This window comes from Tachysurus vachellii, chromosome 11, assembly GCF_030014155.1.
Source record: "Tachysurus vachellii isolate PV-2020 chromosome 11, HZAU_Pvac_v1, whole genome shotgun sequence".
Classification (NCBI taxonomy): domain Eukaryota; kingdom Metazoa; phylum Chordata; class Actinopteri; order Siluriformes; family Bagridae; genus Tachysurus; species Tachysurus vachellii.
In genome coordinates this window covers 7,544,003-7,564,672 of record NC_083470.1, presented here as the reverse complement: position 1 = coordinate 7,564,672, position 20,670 = coordinate 7,544,003, and the positions used below count along the sequence as shown (strand labels likewise).

At 39.5% G+C, this 20,670-nt stretch overlaps 1 protein-coding gene across 1 annotated transcript; it reads right to left on the bottom strand.

Annotated features, from left to right (window-relative positions):
• Positions 1–500: 500 nt before the first annotated feature.
• On the bottom strand, positions 501–5,136 carry si:dkey-72l14.3 (Glyco_hydro_56 domain-containing protein). The gene is made up of 5 exons (XM_060881659.1): positions 5,124–5,136; positions 2,177–2,721; positions 1,658–2,053; positions 1,403–1,492; positions 501–1,049 (listed from the first exon to the last, which is right to left on the bottom strand). The coding sequence occupies exons 2-5, from the start codon at positions 2,702–2,704 to the stop codon at positions 501–503; spliced, it is 1,563 nt and encodes a 520-aa protein (XP_060737642.1). The 5' UTR covers positions 2,705–2,721; positions 5,124–5,136.
• Positions 5,137–20,670: the final 15,534 nt, after the last annotated feature.

Below are 20,670 nucleotides of genomic sequence, written 5' to 3'. Positions count from 1 at the left end.
ATAGCTGGTTGGGGAGCCAAGACAGCATAACTGGCTCTGTACTTTGAGTGCAAAGGATGGCTTTTCTCAAACATACGGAAAAAAGCAGCCACTGTTGTGCTGTAAGTGCTGTCACTTTCTCTATGAAGTAACAGGGGAATAGGAGTAGTTTGCAGGCTTTTTTCTTTTTTGTATCTGAGAGGAAGCACATGTTAGCCCTCATGTTCCTAGATTAGCTGCCATGTGCTAGGAGATCTAGCTAGTGGTGGGAGTTTATAATGGCTAAATTAAAAGAAAATATCAAAACACTGAAGAATCTCAAGCTAAATGAATCCAGATTGTCTTAGATGTTCATCAATTTTGAACTGACTGTAGTGAGTATCCAGATCACTTTCCCAAAGTCACATGTCCTACTACCATTAGGCAATATTCATTTATTTAATTTTGCAGCTATCATTATTTTCGCTATCATCAAGGCCAAATGGTTCCTTTTGTACGCCATGTCTGTCAGAAACACACCTTTAGAAATTTGTCAGACTGAAGAATGACAGAACGCAGAGAAGAATTATTGTCACAAAGTGGTCGGGGCAGACACTTTTTGCTGGTTCTTCTCCAGCAGGTGTCGTAGGAGCCACTGCCTCCTCACTTTGCCCAAGTGTGGACTCATTCCCTTCACTCTGGCCAACTGCCCACAGAGTATGAACAACTGTATTAGGTGGCTTTACTGTGGTCAATAACCTCTGGCCACCAGTCTCAATCCCAACTGTCTCCTGATCAGCAGCTTCTCCTTCCAGTGCCTCAAACCAGTGGCAGTGAAAGTCACGTCTCCACCCATCCAGGTAACTCTGGGGGAGTTGCCCTGTTGCCCTGATCCCTTCTGCTCCTTGGTGCAGCAGCAGGAAGTTGGCAGGAGGAAGGTGCAGGTACACAGGGTCCTCTGGTTTCTTGCGTATGCAGCGGCCAAGGCCCTTGCAAAGTGACATGCTGCACAGATGTGCAGCCATGGTTACGTTGACAGCATAGGGGCCAAGCACCTCTCGCACATAAGAGGTAAGATCTGAACACAACCTCTGGTGGACAGAAGACATGCATTTATTAACTTGTATGAGGATGCAACACTAGAAAAAAAAGAGATAATTATTTATAAGTTGAGCTCATAACTTTAATAATAATACTGTATATAAGCTCAAAGTATGAGTTTGGCAAAAAAATATATATATTTTAACATTTTTGTGTCCAATTTGGTTGTCTGTTGCACCTTGTAAATGCATGCTCACATACTCTAAATATAACCCTTAAACTATACCAATATACATAAAGAACTTTGTAACATGAAGATAGCCATACTGGGTGGACCAGTATGGATGGATGGATGGGTGGATGGATCGGATTGCATAGCCTGGACTAATGGGTGCATGAATACCTGTGTTTTAGTCGTATGGAATCTGTCCCAGATAATGACTCCCGCTGCACCCAGAGCAGCACTCTCTCCTACAGTATTCACCAAATTCGCCTGACATATATACACAGTGCATGCAGTTATGTACACAGTGGATATTCACACACATACACACAATTTGGTAACTTTGTCTTTGTACTATATGCACAGTTACCCCCAAGAAATATGAACCCATTATTCTTGAAAAAAAATAACATGAATTTCCAATTCAATTATTACCTCAGAGAGAAAGCTACTGGAGGAGGTGTACATACTCTTGACCAGTGGAAAAACAGGAAGTTCAGATGTTGTCCCTGCTAGAGCGGCCACTCTTAATGCCTCTCTGATCTGATTGGATGCATACAGCCACGAACCATTGGTTCCTTCAGGGAGATTCTCCAGTGCAAGGACCGGGTAAAGTGCATCACTTTGCTTCCATAACCAAATGAGCTCATCATTTAGTGCCATCTCTGCAGCCGGGCAGCGGCCTGTGTAATTAGGTAGCAGCATGTGTGTGGGATCAGAGTTGTAGCAGCTTGGGTACGAAGCCATACCCCATAGTCTCTGTGGGCGAAGCCTCTTTAGCTCTCTCAAGGTCTCCATGAGAATGAATTGGGCTGCTGCTTCAAAGTCCACCTGGCAGGAAATGACATCAGTATGTCGACATTCTGCATAAGACAATTTGGGTACACCATTTTAATGATAAATATGGCTACAAGATGTAGCCCTGTGTGTTTTTATTTGTGGTAGCGGTTTCACCTGAGCCCATTTCTCCACTTCATCTGCACTCCAGCCTGGGAAAAAAACACGAAGCAATGCTCGCGATGTTTCCAAATACCTTCGCTGAGTCCCCCGATTTCTGCTCCACTGTGGCTCCCACTCCTTCCACCTCAGCACCCCAAGGCCAGGCGCCCCAGCCTCTGGCAAAGTTGCTGTGAGGTCTCCTTCTACTTTCCGAAGGTGGCGGTCCAGGCTGGTTTGCTGGGGCAAGCCACCATTCACAGGCTCTCCCTCTGCACTGAAATATGGGTACAGTCCCAGTGAGTCCTCATAAAATTCAGCCACACGTCCCTCCCACTCCATCCCAAAAGCTGCCGGGTCAGGGCGACCAAGACAGTCCTTGTTTGGTACAGCCCAAAAAATCAGGAAGGGCTGTCCAGGCAGGAGAGGAGAGCGGGCTGGCCCACTGAGACAAGGACAAGAGACAAACAGGAGCAGAAGGAGAGGGAAAAGAGGTTTGGAGGATCTTTTATTATCCATGGAGGTGACTGAGATCCTCATCCACATTCCCCCTCCAGCACCACCTGAGAAAGAAAGAGAGAGTTATAAAACATTCAGACATTTAGTAGATGGCATATCCAGAGAGATTTATAAATACTTTTTAATCTCCAGCAAAACTTATCCCAATACGTAGAGTATGGTCAAATTCATTCATTCATCTTCTACCGCTTATCCGAACTATCTCGGGTCACGGGGAGCCTGTGCCTATCTCAGGCATCATTGGGCATCAAGGCAGGATACACCCTGGACGGAGTGCCAACCCATCGCAGGGCACACACACACACACTCTCATTCACTCACACAATCACACACTACGGACAATTTTCCAGAGATGCCAATCAACCTACCATGCATGTCTTTGGACCGGGGAGGAAACCGAAGTACCTGGAGGAAACCCCCAAGGCACGGGGAGAACATGCAAACTCCACACACACAAGGCGGAGGCGGGAATCGAACCCTGACCCTGGAGGTGTGAGGCGAACGTGCTAACCACTAAGCCACCGTGCCCCCTGGTCAAATTAAATTTTCATTTAATTTAATTTTGACAAATTAAAACCTTGGCAGAAATTTGTACAATTGAGTTAGTATGGCAACGAAAACACCATGTGATTAAGAGTTTGCTTATTGCTTACTGACTTATTGCTCAAAGGCAACCTGGTGCAGTGTGGCATATGGCATCTTCAAGCAGTTGAGGGACAGTCCGAAGGGCTGCTCCTTAGAAACTTTTAGTAAGCTGGAGTACCTAAATGTTTACTTAGAGGGACCTGACTTATATACAATATACAGAGAAATATACATATTTTGAAGGTTTGCCTTTAATGTTTGTCCAGATGCAGGCTGCATTTTCAAAGAAAGATTAGCTTATTTTGTCTGCAAAGGAATGAAACAGCCCTGTGACCTGCATGCTTTATACACATTTTATGTGGTCTTATCTGAAAGTTGGGAAAGTCTTAAACTTGATCTCAAATTTTGATCTCATAATTCTCAAAAACATCCTGTGTAAATGTTTAAAAGCACATCAGTTCCAAAGCACAGGAGATGGAGCAAAAACACCCTAATGAGGTTAATCAGTGCTGTCCATGCGCTAATGTAACGATTTTTTATGATCACTTCATGCTCAAGATGTTTACTTATGTCTGGCTGTTCATCACAAGCTAGCAACAGAGGGCAGCAATGTACTATACAAATTATGCTCTATACAGCAGGTTGGGCATTTGGTACACAATAGAAAAGATGTATTATATCTAATAGCCGAAATTTGGACTGTATCCTAGTTGGTGCATGTTTGGTGGAGAATTCATGCCTTTAATCCCTTTATTTCTCTGACACATTAACTTCACTCCTACCAAACAGAAAAATTACTACATTTAGTAAAAATGTTAAACATCTTGGTTTAGGTTGTACATCTTTACTATTAAATGTGTTCCCTGTTGTAAAATCTCATTTACTCTAATTACTTATGTTCAGTAGCCACTCTGTCCTGGTTAGGATCACAGTGGATCTGGACTTTATCCCGGGAATACGGAGTGCAAGATGAGAATATACCCATAACCTGATCCTGTAATCTGATCTCATGCAAACTCTGTAAGAATTTGAATAAGCACATATGCACGTATTCCTGCAAATCTAGTGTCAATTTAGTCCAGTCGATCCACTTATTGCAATGTTTTTTGGAGAATCCAGAGAAAATCCTATTTTAAAATTGAATTCTTCATTAAATTAATGCCACATTTCTGGAATTCAGAGATTTGCATAATGCCAGAAAGGTATTTTCTCTGAACACAGCCACTATTTTGCAAACATCTGTTAAATGCTTACTGTCAATAAATCAGCAATCTCTTCGAAACACTTGCTGAATTTAGTCACTAAATCTCACACTGACTGAGGGACGGCTGAGGAGGGGCTTCGTTCCACACTAACCTAAACCTCTGAGTTTAGAGGAGAAAACTGAAACTAAAAACCGTAAAATATTGCTAAATTTGGCGCGTAGAAGCGATCCTCAAAGTTTTTATGCTGAAGTAAGTTTTTTTAAATGTATGCCTAGAGGCTTAAGTCCTATGAGGAAACAGTTATAGAGCCAGCGCCTTTTTGTGCCAGCAAATCTAATGAACCGATTGCAGACTCTGAATGAGGAAGATATGTGAATTGGGAACAGGATTTGATCTCCAAGGGCCAAACGTCGCCTCTGTAAAGCTTTCATGCTTTTTCTCAGCCCATTTTAAACTTGGCAGCCAGACTCGCTTATGTTGATGTTAGTGATAGTTGTAGGTCACTTCCCTCCTCTTTTATACAGAAACAAAGCTAATGCGACTTCATACTTGAACTAGACTGACATCATTTTACTGCACATTGCAAAGTTTTTAGTAAAGATCCTGTGAGGAGGTGGAGGGTGAAGGATGTTGCAAGGTTTGAAGGTCAAGCTTACCTCCATGCCAGTACGTGGCTCTGGACCAAGCTCCAGAATCTGGAGAGATGATGAAGATGAAGATGATGATGATTATGATGATGATGATGATGTTGATGATGATAAGTGTAAAGGCTTCTGTAGTTAATATGAGTAGATATCAAATTGATAGTTAGTACAGGACATATGGAAGTACAAATAAATGGATGAAAGAAGAGATAGAAGAGGTTTCCTCGTCTGCTCCTGCATAATCTGGGGTAATAAGCAGGGTCACTTTATGTCACATGACCAGTCTGATTGTAATCCCATAATCCAGCACGCACTCAAATCTCTATCTGCCAAAAGAGACACAATATAAAATAAAGCTTGAGAATTGGGCTTGTCCCATATTTCTGATCTACAGACATTTTCCACTCTTTGATTCACTTTTCCCTCTCTAAAAAATTTCAGTATCTTAGTAAAGAAAAGGTTCTATACACATTAGACACAATATGTGCACAATATTTTGCTTTATTTCGGTGTGTGTGTGTGTGTATGTGTATGTGTGTGTGTGTATGTGTGTGTGTGTTTTAAAAAGTTATTGAATACTCGTTTTATTTTTATGGATGTTTTTCACTTTTTCCCGCCTCTAGACTATTAGGTACTTTCCCATTAAGATTAGACAATTCAGATATTGTGTCCAGCCCTGTAGAGCTTTTCCTTTTAAAGTCTGAAAGAACCAAAATCATTTCTGGGGTACACTGAAGGCAATGTACAGTTCATTTCCAGATGTTAGATTTACACACAGCATTATTTAGGTATAGCAATGTATGTCAATAAAAATAACCCACAGAGATACTGTGTGTGTGTCTGTGTGTGTGTGTGTCTGTGTGTGTGTGTGAACCGAGTTGAGATTATCTGGTTGAGGTATCTGAGGTGATGCCTGCTCCTCGTGCCCCGTCGTCATAGAAACGGCTCAGATGAGCCTGGCCCACACAGTGTTAAGGAACAAGGTAGGGCGTGTGAGTGTGAGCATGTGGAAAGTCATGACTGCTGTTTTGTCAAAACACAGGATGGTGTGTGTGTCTGTGTGTATGTGTGTGTGTGTGTGTGTGTGTGTGTGTGTGTGTGTGTGTGTGTGTGTGTGTGTGTCTATGAGAGTGAAATAAGTGGTATACACTGGTACACATTAGACACACATGGTGTGTTTTTATCTTGGCCTCAGGGGTACGGGTGATGGACGTGCGGTTTGGCATCTCTGACTGATGCGAGCACAGATTGAGCCCGTACTGACAAGCACAGCAGATAAGAGAAAAGATCTGTACAATGAAGGTAAATAGGACTCTTTGTTGCAGTATAAAGTCTTCTGAAATGACCCATTTACTGATGAGCAGATCAAAGAATGTTTAAATGTTGCAGAATAAAAACTCACTCAGTCTCATTCTGTTGTAACAAATACATGTTTTTGATTGGCATGTCACTCATATTCTCATGTCAGTCCTCTTATGGACCTGAAAGAAAGTGTTTCTGGTGGGATTTTGTGTTTTATGGAGCTGAATGTCATCTTGGGTAATTTTAGACCTATCAACAACAGCACCGTGAGAAACAGATCGAACTCCAAGTGGCTTTTCTGTCTTCAGCCTGCTCTAAAGAGCATGAAGAAAGAAAAGAAAAACACCAAGTTGCTTGGTTTGCTATTCTCAGAAGAAAACATTTCGGTCACATTTTAATCTATATAAACTGCACAGTTATTTTAATAAATTACAGATTACAGTCTACTGTACACTCTACTTTCACTACTTTCTTTTGATTCTTAAGTACAGAGGGTTACCAAAGTGATAAAAGGCACAGCACCACCCTCTTGTGGAAACAGCTCTCACACCCGGAGCTATTAAACCACTTCTGTGCTGAACTGAACTCTTTTATATCAAGAGTAATGTTATTTACACCTGTGATTATAGAGGTTGTTTAATCTGTTTACCTGTTTAATTTTTTACCTACTGATTCTGTAACAAGGGGGCACGGTGGCTTAGTGGTTAGCACGTTCGCCTCACACCTCCAGGGTTGGGGGTTCGATTCCCACCTCCGCCTTGTGTGTGTGGAGTTTGCATGTTCTCCCCGTGCCTCGGGGGTTTCCTCCGGGTACTCCGGTTTCCTCCCCCGGTCCAAAGACATGCATGGTAGGTTGATTGGCATCTCTGGAAAAATTGTCCCTAGTGTGTGATTGCGTGAGTGAATGAGTGTGTGTGTGTGCCCTGCGATGGGTTGGCACTACGTCCAGGGTGTATCCTGCCTTGATGCCCAATGACGCCTGAGACAGGCACAGGCTCCCCGTGACCCGAGGTAGTTCGGATAAGCGGTAGAAGATGAATGAATGATGAATGAATGAATGATTCTGTAACACATGTGCATTCAGATCAACCAATAATTCCTCATTCATTCATTTGTTCATTCATCTTGAGTAGTCCTGGTCAGTGTGATGGTGAATACACAAGCAATTTTTGCTGTGACCACACACTGTGACTACACACTGGGACTACACACTGGGACTACACACTGGATGGAACACAAAGGACACACACACTTCACAAATTCATTCTCACATAGGGGGGGCAATTTTGTGTAACCAATCCAACTGTTGCTTTAGGCTTGATGGACATGTGGAAAACAAGTGAAAGTATACACTGGCAGAAAGCAGGGTTCAGGATCAAACCAGGGACACTGGGACTGCATGCTGGCAATGTTACCTGCTGTGCCACCATGCTGCCCATAGACTGTACCGAGAAAAGAACTGAAAACCTATTACAAATAAGAATACTTATAACAGATCAAAGTCTAGCAGAAGTTGTGACAGTCAATAAAAGTTGGTGTGAAACACTTATCATGGAATCAATAAACTTTATGTTCTTCTAGAAGTTTTTTAAGTATGGAAAAATACACACATTTCTGTATATGCCTGCAAACTGAAAATCATACTGAGAATCATAGAATCATGTCATGCATTTTTTCATAAATGAAAATTATCATTAGGCCACAGATTTATTCTTGTGATATACTGTAGATATGGCTCATTTTATATGAAACACCTAACATAGAGACCAAGTCAAGTCAAGAAGCGTTTATTGTCATTTCAACTATATATAGTTGATGCAGTCCATAGTGAAATTAACAACGTTTCTCCAGGACCATGGTGCAACAAAAAATGACCAGAACTAAGGACTGAGACCATCTTGACCATCATGTCCATGTCATAGTCTGGTCCAGGACCCCAGACCATGACATAAATAAATATCTAAGTTTCAGATAGACATATAACAAATAAAAGACATTGGTGTGATACGTTATCCCCTGAAATTTATTCTCTTCCAATAACAGCATCCAAAGTGTTTTATTCCTCCTTGTAACACATCACTTTGCCAACCGTTCTGTCTTTATTATTTAGAGAATGAAACAAACTACAATTGAATCAATCTTTGTACTTCTGAATCAATCTTATTCATGCATCGTTGTATATCTAAGCATTATCTTCATTTGATGCAATATGGGGGCACTGTGACTTAGTGGTTAGCACATTTGCCTCACACCTCCAGGGTTGGGGGTTCGATTCCAGCCTCCGCCTTGTGTGTGTGGAGTTTGCATGTTCTCCCCGTGCCTCGGGGGTTTCCTCCGGGTACTCTGGTTTCCTCCCCCCGGTCCAAAGACATGCATGGTAGGTTGATTGGCATCTCTGGAAAATTGTCCGTAGTGTGTGATTGCGTGATTGAATAAGAGTGTGTGTGTGTGTCCTGCGATGGGTTGACACTCCGTCCAGGGTGTATCCTGCCTTGATGCCCGATGACGCCTGAGACAGGCACAGGCTCCCCGTGACCCGAGGTAGTTCGGATAAGCGGTAGAAAATGAGTGAGTGAGTGATGCAATATGGCAACTTTAACTACCTCATCTGTGGATAATATTGTATTTATAAAGATTACACTATAATGAATACAACACAATATTTTCTGCATTTTAGCATAGCTATAGATGTATACATACTCTGTGGTGTACTGTTTATTTTATAGCTATGATATGAATGCATTTTTATCCATCCATCCATCCATCCATTTTCTTTACCGTTTATCCTACACAGGGTCAGAGGGAGCCAGGGCCAATATTCATAAGAGTTTCACCTAGTGACAAAGTTGTAAGAAAATTATTAGAAATGTGGGCGTTTTCCCTTAAAATTAAAGAGAAGATCCTAATAAAGATAAAAATTATTCCCAAAGCATCTTAACCTTTAAAAGAGCTCTTAAAGTCAAAAAGTCTTAGGAGTAGTGAAGAGGACTTTTAATAGGTTTAAGAGATTCTTTATCAGAGGAGAAAATGGCCGAAAGGTGAAGAGGGAGAAGAAATGTATTGTATACAATAATTAATAATGATAGTTAATAAGTTAATAAGGTGATACAGATTAGATAGGGATTATTTTTGTGACCAATCATAGAGATAACAGCGCTCTGTCGAAGATGTTTACATTTACGTTTAGATTACATTTGTTAGCGCATCTTTAATATGAACAATATAGTCTCAAATATCTTAACACAGAGACAATGTGAAGTTTTATAATAGGCCAAGTTTTAAAAGTAATATATTTTTTTTTTATTAGACAACCAATCACAGTCTCCAAAATTATGTCATGCCTAGCAATGGGTTAAGCCCCGCCTCCTCTATAAACTAAAATAAGATTTTTGTCTTTTGCTTGCTCAGAGCTGCTCTGAGATTGGTCTTTAGCAGCTCTCTGAGATCATTCTTAGAATCTTTATGAATATGAATATTTCTTCTCTGTGTGTTACGCTGCCAATTGATGCTGTATGAGCAGCAGTTTAAAACGATGTTGTTGATTTATTGTTGTTTTTTGTAAAAATGTAGCCTTCAGCCTCTCTGGTTGGCAGCTGGCTTATGATGGGTGAGCTGGAACATTACAGGGACACATTAATATAAATCATATAGCTGTTACAGGAAATTAATCAGCGCCTTCTGAGTAGCCAGAATTTAAGCGTTTAAAAGCACTGTGGTAGAAATAATAATGATGGGTAATTTGTCAGTGGTGTTTTTTATGGATAGTGCAGCAGCAGGCGATGCTGGTTAGTCATTCTGGTGGTGAAACCAGTCAATGAATATGTTCCTAAACTGGATGCACAGAATATTGACATTTTTTTTCCTTTGGTTTAAAGGAAAAATCTGGATGTCTAGAACACTGGGCATTGATGTGAATGTAAAGTACTAATAATTGTAATGTTTAGTTTCTTTACATTTGGTATGAATGGGGGATCATGATTGTACATTTCAGTGTCTTGTATTTGTGTGCTTTAGATGCTTATTGCCCTTAGACTTCTATTATATGTGAGTTTTGTGTAGACGGGTTATTTGAAAGGCTTTCATGCTTGTTAACACATCTGCAATCTACAGATGTGTTAGGTAGACATTCGGTTGAAAAACACTGGAGTATTTCTTTCAGGTTTTGTAACTTAGTATACTGTTTGTTATTGAGTATCAGGTCATTCATTAATGTTGGCCTATACATCATACACTGCAAAAAGAAATGGCATATTAACATGCCATTATCTCGAATATATCCATATTATTTATTATAAGATAAACAAGATACAAAGTTATTAAACTTGTAGTATACATACAGTATATAGTTTTACAGCTTGCTGGTGGTCCAGCAGCAGGATCCGAGCTCTTATTGAGGCGGCCTGGGTTCGATTCGCGGGTGGAGAGCTAATCCAACCACTGAAGAGCTGGCTTTCAGTGCCGGTCCTAATCCCAGATAAAATGGGAGGGTTGCATCAGGAAGGGAATCCGAAGTAAAAACCTAAAAAACTAGAACTAGAACAGGGATGCAGCTGAAAGAACAACAACATACAAAGTCACTTTTACAGGATTATATTGGCAGGTAATCTATCTTATTGTAAACATTAATTTCTTGAAAAAATCTAAATGATCTGCCAATAGGATAAAAAAATGAAACCTTTTTTTAGTAAAATTTGCTAAAACAAATTCGGTTCAATAATCTCATTTTTGGTTTATTGTGATCTTGTGATGTTAACATGTTCAATTATGTTCATGGAAACCAAACTAGTGAGACAGTCAAACATTCTCTCTTCTATTGAAGTCCTGAATGTTTCCCTCTCTATCACTCCACCTATGAAGGGTAGTGCTGCTAATCCCCCTACTCCTCAGGTGGTTCGTTCCAGCTCTGTGTGTGTGTGTGTGTGTGTGTGTTTGTGTGTACTGGGCCAGATGACAAAAGAAGAGGTTGGAGTTTGAACGTGGAATGAAACCGGAAAGAGTTACACAAAGCACGAGTGACAGAGTGAAGGGAACCATAGCGTCTGGAGGAGGCGGAGGGGTGGACGCTTTGATCTGTCCATTCCTGGAAGAGAAGGAGCAGGATCACAGGAGAGACAGTGAGAGAGAGAGAGAGAGAGAGAGAGAGAGAGAGAGAGAGAGAGAGAGGTTGGTGAATGGGGTGGGCAGGTGAATCACTCAGGTCTGTGAACAGCAGCCGTGTGTGTGTGTGTGTGTGTGTGTGTGTGTGTGTGTGTGTGTGTGTGTGTGTGTGAGAAAGAGAGAGAGAGAGAGAGAGAGAGAGAGAGAGAGAAAGAAAGAGAGAGAGAGAGCTGAAGGTGACGAGTGCAGGAGAAATCTGTGGAATTTCCAAATGAAAGAAGTTTTTGGCTGTAATGCGATTAAAGTTTTCCATCTCACTGCATCTCTTGTGGACAATCGTCTGAACTCTGAACAGTGAGAGAGAGAGAGAGAGAGAGAGAGAGCGAGAGAGAGTAAGTTATGTGAACTTGTTAAACTGTATCAAAGCATGCATGAGTTCAGACAGAACTTACAAAGTTGCTCATTCCTACGTTCATCATTAAAACATATTTTTAATGAGGAGAAGATTATGGATCTGAAACCAGTGCTCTAACTTTCACGTGTGTGTGTTTGGGGTGTCTGTGTGGTGAGCTGGGGCAGCATATGGCCTTTGCTTTGAGGTTGTTGGTCATTGCTAATTATATGCTGATCTGCTCTCCTCTCCAGCTGCTCTGATACAAACTCCTCTCACATACTACACAACACTGTGAGCAATTAATTACACTATGCACAGGTGACTGAGCACGATCTCCACCAAGGGTTAAGATATATCTTTTTACAGTTTAGCCATTGTGTGTGTGTGTCTGTCTGTCTGTCTGTCTGTCTGTCTCAATGTCTAGGATTCATTGACCCTGTGGACCCTACAAGGACAGAAGTACCCTGCACTATATGAAATAAATTAAATATGCAAAATTACCTGCTTAAGAAATAAGACATTCCAAGCATGAAATGGATATCAAATGGAAATGAAATGTATAGAAATAGGCATCATAATCTTAAATTCATTTGAAAACAATCTAATGAAGAAACGTATGAGTTGGATTTGCCTATATTCGAGCCTTTCTTACCTGCTAATATGTCATTTTTGCAGTTTTGTGGAGACATGGTTGGTTTTGACAAGATTGTTGTTTTTTTTTTACCTAAACTGCTTCCGTTTGGTTGCATTGCAGAAGTGTTAAATTCTGGTGTCATTAATTTAGTGAACGGAAGGTCCTCATAAGATTGTGTCTAGCTAGGAGTTTGGTTAGTTTGAACAAGACTTGGTTGTTGATTAGTATGAATTGTTCTAGTTTCCTTTTCTTGATTTCCTTCCTTGCTGCTTAGCTCCTCCTTCCGAGCAAGCTAGTAAAGGGGCAAGGAACGAAAACAAGGACAGAAGGCGAGAAGCTACGGATTTGCCAAATAAAACATCCAAGCTTACTGAAGCGTCACTTCAAAGCAGCTTTAGTGAATTCGCTCATTTGCCCAGTTGTGTTAGGATAACTGTTACCAGATCTGCATATACACAACAGTGATTAAACTCTGAGTCAACAAATCATTATGCAAATATACATCATCAGTGTTAAGCTGTAGAGTGACTGATGTTTCCACATACAGTAAATACCTTAAAAGACTAATCATATGACCATTTCAACACAGTTTGTATTTTATGTATTGACTTTTATTCCAACGGTTTTATTGGTATTTACTGTTAATTTAATTAATTAAATTAAAATGCTGTAAATTGTGACTGACATGCTGACAGGTGGAGCATTCGTATGTTGTAATCACATCACCTCCATATTTAAAATAAAACATTCTGTGTAGGAAGCATCAGTGTTTCTTTTATTGTTAATCGTTTTTCTGATCACAGGCTGAAAGACCAAGGATCAAGGAGTAAGGAGGATTTCATTAGTTTGTTTAAGTGTTTAAGTTTCGAATACAGTTAAATGTAGGTGGACAAATTCCCAGAATGCTCTCAAATCTAGTGGAAAGCATTCCCGGAAGACTGGAGGCTAATATAACAGGAAAACTTGAGCTAAATCTAACATGGGATGTTCGACAAGTACATATGAGTGTGATCATCAGGGGTCATACTCACCCGTGTTCAGGAATGGATGAAGGAACTTGACAAAGAGCTCATTGTGTTTGTTTGGTCTCAAAAGACCACAGATATCAGTCCATGTGTGGGATGTGCTGGACAAACCTGATACTACAATCCATGGAAGCCCCACATCACATCCTAAAGGAATTGCTGCTAAAGATACCACAGCTCGCCATCAGAGGTCCTGTGGAGTCCATGCCTTGACAGGTCAGATCTGCTGTTTGGGCAGCACAAAAGGGAACCTGTACAATATTAGGCAGGTGGTTTTAACATTATGACAAATTAGGTATAATTTCATTTGTACGATTCTTGCTGCTGTGGCTGGAATCATGAGATCAGTATTCTAGTCGCCTGCCTATTTGTCACTTGCTAGTATGAAGACAAGGTCAATGGCCAAGGTCAGAACTGTGATATGTTGCTAATGTGTGTGTGACAGTGTATTTGAATATGAGGTGTATTTGTATCATTCTATAGTGTATTTACTCTTCCCTGCTGAGTTATCTCATAGCCAGATAAAAATATTGTGATTGACGCATTCAATAGTCACGAACAGAGACAGTGATGGACAGCATAAAGGAATGGAAAGGAATATGATAAAGAAAATGAGAAAAGAAGAGAGAAATGTTTTTAATGATATGCTTGAGAAGTGGTATATATATTTGGGTAGAGAAAATACTAAAATAAATAAAAAAAAGTAGACTGAGTGGCCAGTTAGCTTCACAGTTCATTGTGAAGTGTGTGTGTGATGAGCCATGTAGTAAACAAAACATGACATGAGCTTTATTTTAAAGTGCATAAAAGTTTTCTTTTCTTCAAATGACTTCTTAACATTCCAATCTACCCCACTGTCCCGGCCCTTGTTTCACCTCATTGTAACGGCAACATCATGACTCACGCACTTACACACTCACACACACATTCACAGTGGGACTCTCCTCCCAGCATGCACCTCTGTGTGCAAACACATTCCTGCGGCCGCTGACCCTCGGCCCAGCGGTTGCCATGGCGACCAGTGCCCCTCTCCATGGCGACGGCTCCCCCTCCGTGCGGCTCGGCCCAGGCCGGTCCGACATCTCCAGGTGACCGTCTCTCTCCCTGTGCTCTCTCTCTTTCTTTTTTCTTTCTTTGTTTCCTCCTTTGTCTCTTGCTACTCGTTTAAACCTAATTCCTGCTTCTGTTTGTGTGTGTGTGTGTGTGTGTGTGTGTTTGTGTGTTTGTGTTTGTGTGTGTGTGTGTGTGTGTGTGTGTGAGAAGAAGGGAAAGGGGAAGCTTCTCTTCTCAAACAACCTCAGTCACCACCCACACACACTTTGTAAATCTTTGTTTCTTTTTTATAGTGTCGCTGGATCTGAGTGCAAAAGTTTGGGCAATGCTGTTGAATATTAGACAGGTTTCTCACATGCGTTCTTTGTTTATTGTGTTTGTCATATTTCTCTACAACCTTGAAATTGACGTTATTGACAGCCTAGACAGTAATATTACAAAGTTTGTAATAGCCACAGTTTGAGATATAACTTCTCCTCGGTTTTTCTCTTTTGTGGTATAAAAAGTCAAAGTCAAAGACTTTAAAGGTGTATATATTTGTGCATGGATCTGTGTGCGTGTGTGTGTGTGTGTGTGTTTGATGACAGTGGAAGGGGGTTGATTGGCAAATTGAGATATTTACCGCATTCCATTTCCTCTCTGTAGTCATGACAACCCCTCAGCGGGCAGAGCTACATTTCAGCACATAGACACACACACTCATGGATACATGTGTGTGTGCATCAGCTGCACGTTAACGGAGAGGAGTGGAGGCTCTGCGGGTTACTCTTGGGGTGTTTTCCTGATCATGGATTTAGCCTCTTCCTTGACTGAATTGCACTGTGATGTGATTCTCCACTGATAATGCCCTCCAAATCAAGACTAGGGAGCTTCCTGTTAAAGGGCTACTCCAGCCTTTCAGCCTTATCTAGATAGACTGATAACAAAAATAATTTTTACACTCAGTAAATATATTTTAAAAAAGTTTCATTAACCAAAGTGCTATAAACAATTATGTTCCACTAATTACTGCTTTCAATTGCATTAGACTTGCAGACATACATATACAGAGAAATCACACACACACACACACACACACACACACACACACACACATGCGCGCAATATAACAAGGATTAAAACTTTATTAATTTAAGGATTAAGTTTTGATTTAGACCTGGACACAGAAGAAGCATATGTGATGCTGATCCACAGCCTGGGTGCGGATGCAGCAAATGCACTTTCACTTACCGGTTTCAGCCAAGCTTAAGGAACAATCAGTACTAACTGTGTGTACAAAGTGTGTCTACAATTTAACAGGGAGTCAGTTTATATAAGGTGTTAAAAACAAACAATAAAGCCTTTTGCTGAATCCTATAATGAACTGAAAGCCAATAATGCATAACTAAAACTGAAGAAAGAAAGAAAGAAAGAAAGAAAGAAAGAAAGAAAGAAAGAAAGAAAGAAAGAAAGAAAGAAAGAAAGAAAGAAAGGAAGGAAAAGAAGGAAGGAAGGAAGGAAGAAGGGAAAAAAGAAGAAAAAATAAAGAAGGAAGGAAAGAAAGAAGGAAAGAAGAAAAGAAAGGGAACAATTAGTTAATACAGTAGATATATATATATATATATATATATATATATATATATATATATATATATATATATATATATAGAACAGATATAACATACATGTATATAACATGTATATAAGGATTTTATAAGGAATAGCATATGCTGTTATAGTAGAATAATGAAGTAACTTATTTGTTTGTCATGTAATTGTAATTTATTCCTACGGCAACATTAATAATGAAGGCATTGTTCTTTTTAACCATCTTTTCTTTTTTTTATGTTAATAATACAAAAAACCCTCAGCTTGCTAACTTGTTACTGAAAAGCAGGACAAGTTACTGACTCTGGAGCCTCCTTCACAAAAAATATGAAATAAAAGTCTATTTTAGTATTTCAGCACATACAAACATATAGTTTATTTATTATTCATCTTAGATTATGTGGTGTAAAAGTAAAACATTCCCGTTTAAGCTTTTACCATAGAAGAAATACATAAAAATAAACGATTGATTTGAATTACAGCTACTGAAAACGAATCACTGCCACCTGAACAGTCAGATTTAACAGAACTTTATATATGTATTATATACTCTATATCATTAGCATGATTGTAGTTAAAAAGTTGCATTATACAGTCATATATTTTTAACATTTGTTAACAGTATTTAACATCTGCTTCTATTTAAATATACAGGAAAATGTGCCAAATTCTCATGTGTCGTGGAAATTACACTGCTAAAAAAAACTGGAGTATTTCTTTAAAGTCAATTCAAACAGAGACAAATATAACTATCCATCCTCTGGACATATCCTGACCATGTACAGACTTCCTAACACACACATACACACACTAAACCAAATGTCTGTCTTAAACAGGAAGCAGGACAGGATGTCATGTTTCTGCATTTACATTATTCAGAGTGTGTGTGTTTGTGAGAGAGAGAGACAGAGATGTGTGTCTCCATGCATAAAAACAGTTTGTTTTTCATACCATAAATGCACATAATTAATGAAAGTGAACTCATGCAGCTTTTCTATATACGTCTAAAAATAGGACTTGTTTTGATGGTGAAGAACAGAAACCGACGACCGGAAGAACTGGAGACATCAGAGAGACAGAATGTCACACCGCTTGTCTGTGGGTCTCTGATGAGCTACAGTTGTTGCTACAGTTACTATAATCATACTTCTTAGAGGTGTGTGTGTGTGTGTGTAAGTGTGTAAGTAAGGGGCTCGTTTCTCTGTCAGAACCCTTCTTCCACAAGCGGTAATGATCAAAGCACTGCTGGACCCCCTACCACACCACCTCTCATCTACAGCAAATCCATCTAGAGAAAATCCATCTCCAGCCAAATCGGCCAGCCACACACACACACACACTCACACACGCACACGCGCACACACAGACAAACAGCCCTGTGAGCTAAAATCAGTTAGTTTGATGTCGGTTTGCAGATCATTTTCCGCATAATGTCACATGCACCCAAGGTCATCAGCGTGTGCCATTAGTGTTTTTAAGCTCAGAATGTTCACCGTCAGCTACATTTCACTCAGGCTTCAGTGCTGAATAAGAGTGTGTGCTCAGCAAGAGGTATACACATTACCCGTCCACACAAACACACACACACATAGAACCATATACCTTAATTATACAGGCACAGCACAAAGGTAAACATGTGACATCACGTCCAGCTCTTTTATTCAGATGGCTCTCCACAGATGAATAGCAAAAAAATTAAATAAAAGCAAATATTAGCAGTATATAAAAATGGAAAGGGTTGAGCAATATTTCTTTACACATGTATTTGAGATACAAAAAATATTTTATCATTAATATTTCATGATGTGTGATTTCTATTATAAAAACACCCCTTTTTTATTATAATTGTATTAATTAAATGTTTGCATTATTTTTTATTTTTGGTTTATTTGTTATATCGTAATCTAACACATGATTCAGAACAAAGGCATATAAGAACAGTGTGATTGTAAATTGTGTCACAGGGACATTTGGTTCCAAAAATATAAAAAAAAATTCCAAGGATCTATTACATTTCATCAGAAAAAATTTTCATTGTTTCCATCACATCACAAATTATTATAATGGTTTCCAACAGATTCTTAAAGGTTTCCATTAGGGATTTTCTGCTTGCTATTAAATACCAGGATCCAAGTATTTACACTAGAACCAGGATCAATTCTAATTAGACAAGGTTACAGAAAAATGTTTGCTTTATTGCCCATAGATCATGAGTTTGAATTCCAATAATGCTATTTGTGGCTGGGAGACAAAGAGCACAAAATTGTCTGTGCTCCCTTAAGCTGCGTTCACACATACAGCGATTTTATCTCTGTCACCAGTCGTAGTACCGTGAAGTCATCAGTAGGTGTTCCAACTACTGGTTGCTATAGCAATAACATTTATCAGCACTCAGCACAACTAGCATGCCACTTGACAACAAATCAGATTTTTTGCCGCTAAAATAAAACATTCTGGAGGGAGATTTGGAATTTGTGAATACAGTTCACCAGTATGTATCTGCATCTTGCCATACGAGATGAAGGAGAAGCAGCGTGAGCTCTTTCAAGCCTTTACACATATACACTACAGCACAATGAAATACTTTTCTTCACTTTTCTACTCCAGATTTGGAGGTTGGGGTCAGAGCACAGGATCGGGAATGATGCAACACCCCTGGAGCAGAGAGGGTTATGGTCTTGTTCAAGAACCCAACGGTGGTATCTTGGTAGTGCTGAGGCTTGAACTCGACCTTCTGATCAACAATCTCAAGCCTTAACCACTTGACCAACCACTGCCAATGATCACGTGCACTCTACGGTCTTCACTCCTATTGCACCAGGTCACTCCATATTTGCAGAAAGTTACACAATTTTCAACTTTGTCTCGTCACTGGACACGCGGACAAATTTCGTCTGCATGTGTGTGTCTGTGATGCTGCACAAGCTGATGTACAAAACGTTCCAGTTGATTTGAATTAAGTGTGTCAGAGCCAGCACGTGTTAGCCTTCACAGTCCCTGGTTAGTGGCTGACATGTACAGAAACCAGTGTAACTGATTTGTGGGTAGGAATTACCTAAGACTAAATTAGAAAAACATATATTATTAAACTATTAGGACCAGGCCACTTACTCCCCACCTCACTTTTGGTAACTGATTTATCCTGGCCAGGGTTGCAGTAGCTCAGAGCCTATGCTAGGAACACTAAGCATGAGGCAGGAATATACCCTGGATGGGACGCCAGTCTTTCTCAGAGCCAGGGACAATTTATCATATCCAGTCTATATATATTTTTGGGAAACCGGAAAACTCAGAGGAAACCCACACTAACACTGGGAAAACATGTCCAGAATCAGACTATAATCTGAGCTCTAGAATGAACAGCTCACCAAAACCAAATAGAATTCCACTTCAAATCTTAAATCTCAAAACACTACATTACTAAAGTAATATGGGTAATTTTTTTAGGAAATGTGCAAAATTCAACAAATCTGAGCTGTGAGAATGAGACCTAATACCATTTATCTGCTGCCATGTATTTTTATTTGATTAAGGTAGTATATCATGCAAGCTCACATCAAGACAGCTGTGGTTAGTTAGCCTTAGCTAATGTAGATTAGCTTGGTGAAAGTAATTAAAAATATTGTATGGTAGCACTACTTGTATTGTCCTCTGTTTGATTTTGTCGCTTTGCTAGTATTTCTTTGTTTTGTTTTGTTTCTTTGCTTTGTATAAAAGCTTACGCTAAATGAAGAAATATAAATGAAAAGGTCATTCGTTTATTTACTAAGATCAGTGTGTGATTTGAGGCAGACGTCTTTATATTTTTGGAAATCTTTCTTGTACTTGGGTCAGTTACTAGTTTCATAAGTTAAGTACATTTGTAGTTTCTACTTTCTGCTTTTCTCAACTTCTAGCAATAATTTAGATGAATAATTGCAGTTTACTTTTATGCTTTCGGTGACACGTTAAAAAAAATGAAGATCTCTGTGTCAAAATTAAACTTTAGAAAAGTAATAATCTATAATTAACTGACCCTTCATAATGTAATGCATTTTACCAGTATGGTTTCTATCAATGGCATTAGCATGAATTTTCCTCTTGAATGCTGTTGTAATCTTTATCAACTGAAACAGTATCTTGTCCTCCATGGCAAACAGAATCTGTATTTTAAAAATACAAAACACAGTATCTTATTTCAACAACCATTTTTGTACCGGTTGTAGTGTTTCATATGTGTACGAGTAAATTTTGACATAGTTTTTCATCCCTGATACATAATTATGTGAACTTCATATTTATTGAATGTTGCTGCCCATGAAAGCTTTTCTAGGGCAAAGTAGGAGGCTGAAATTAGAAACTGTAATCTCTTTATTAAAATTCGCATGGCAACAAGTAAGACAAAAAGTGCCCATATTAGCTAACCTTTCTAGGGAATATTAATGGAATAATAATTTCTTAAGTGCTTTGTGGTAATCAGCCATGCTA

Coding starts and splice junctions, on each gene's coding strand:
- si:dkey-72l14.3 (XM_060881659.1), bottom strand. CDS start 2,704: ATGTGGATGAGGATCTCAGTCACCTCCATGGATAATAAAAGATCCTCC. Junction 1,493..1,657: donor CCAGTAGCTTTCTCTCTGAG/GTAATAATTGAA, acceptor TATATATGTCAG/GCGAATTTGGTGAATACTGT. Junction 1,050..1,402: donor TCCATACGACTAAAACACAG/GTATTCATGCAC, acceptor TCTGTCCACCAG/AGGTTGTGTTCAGATCTTAC.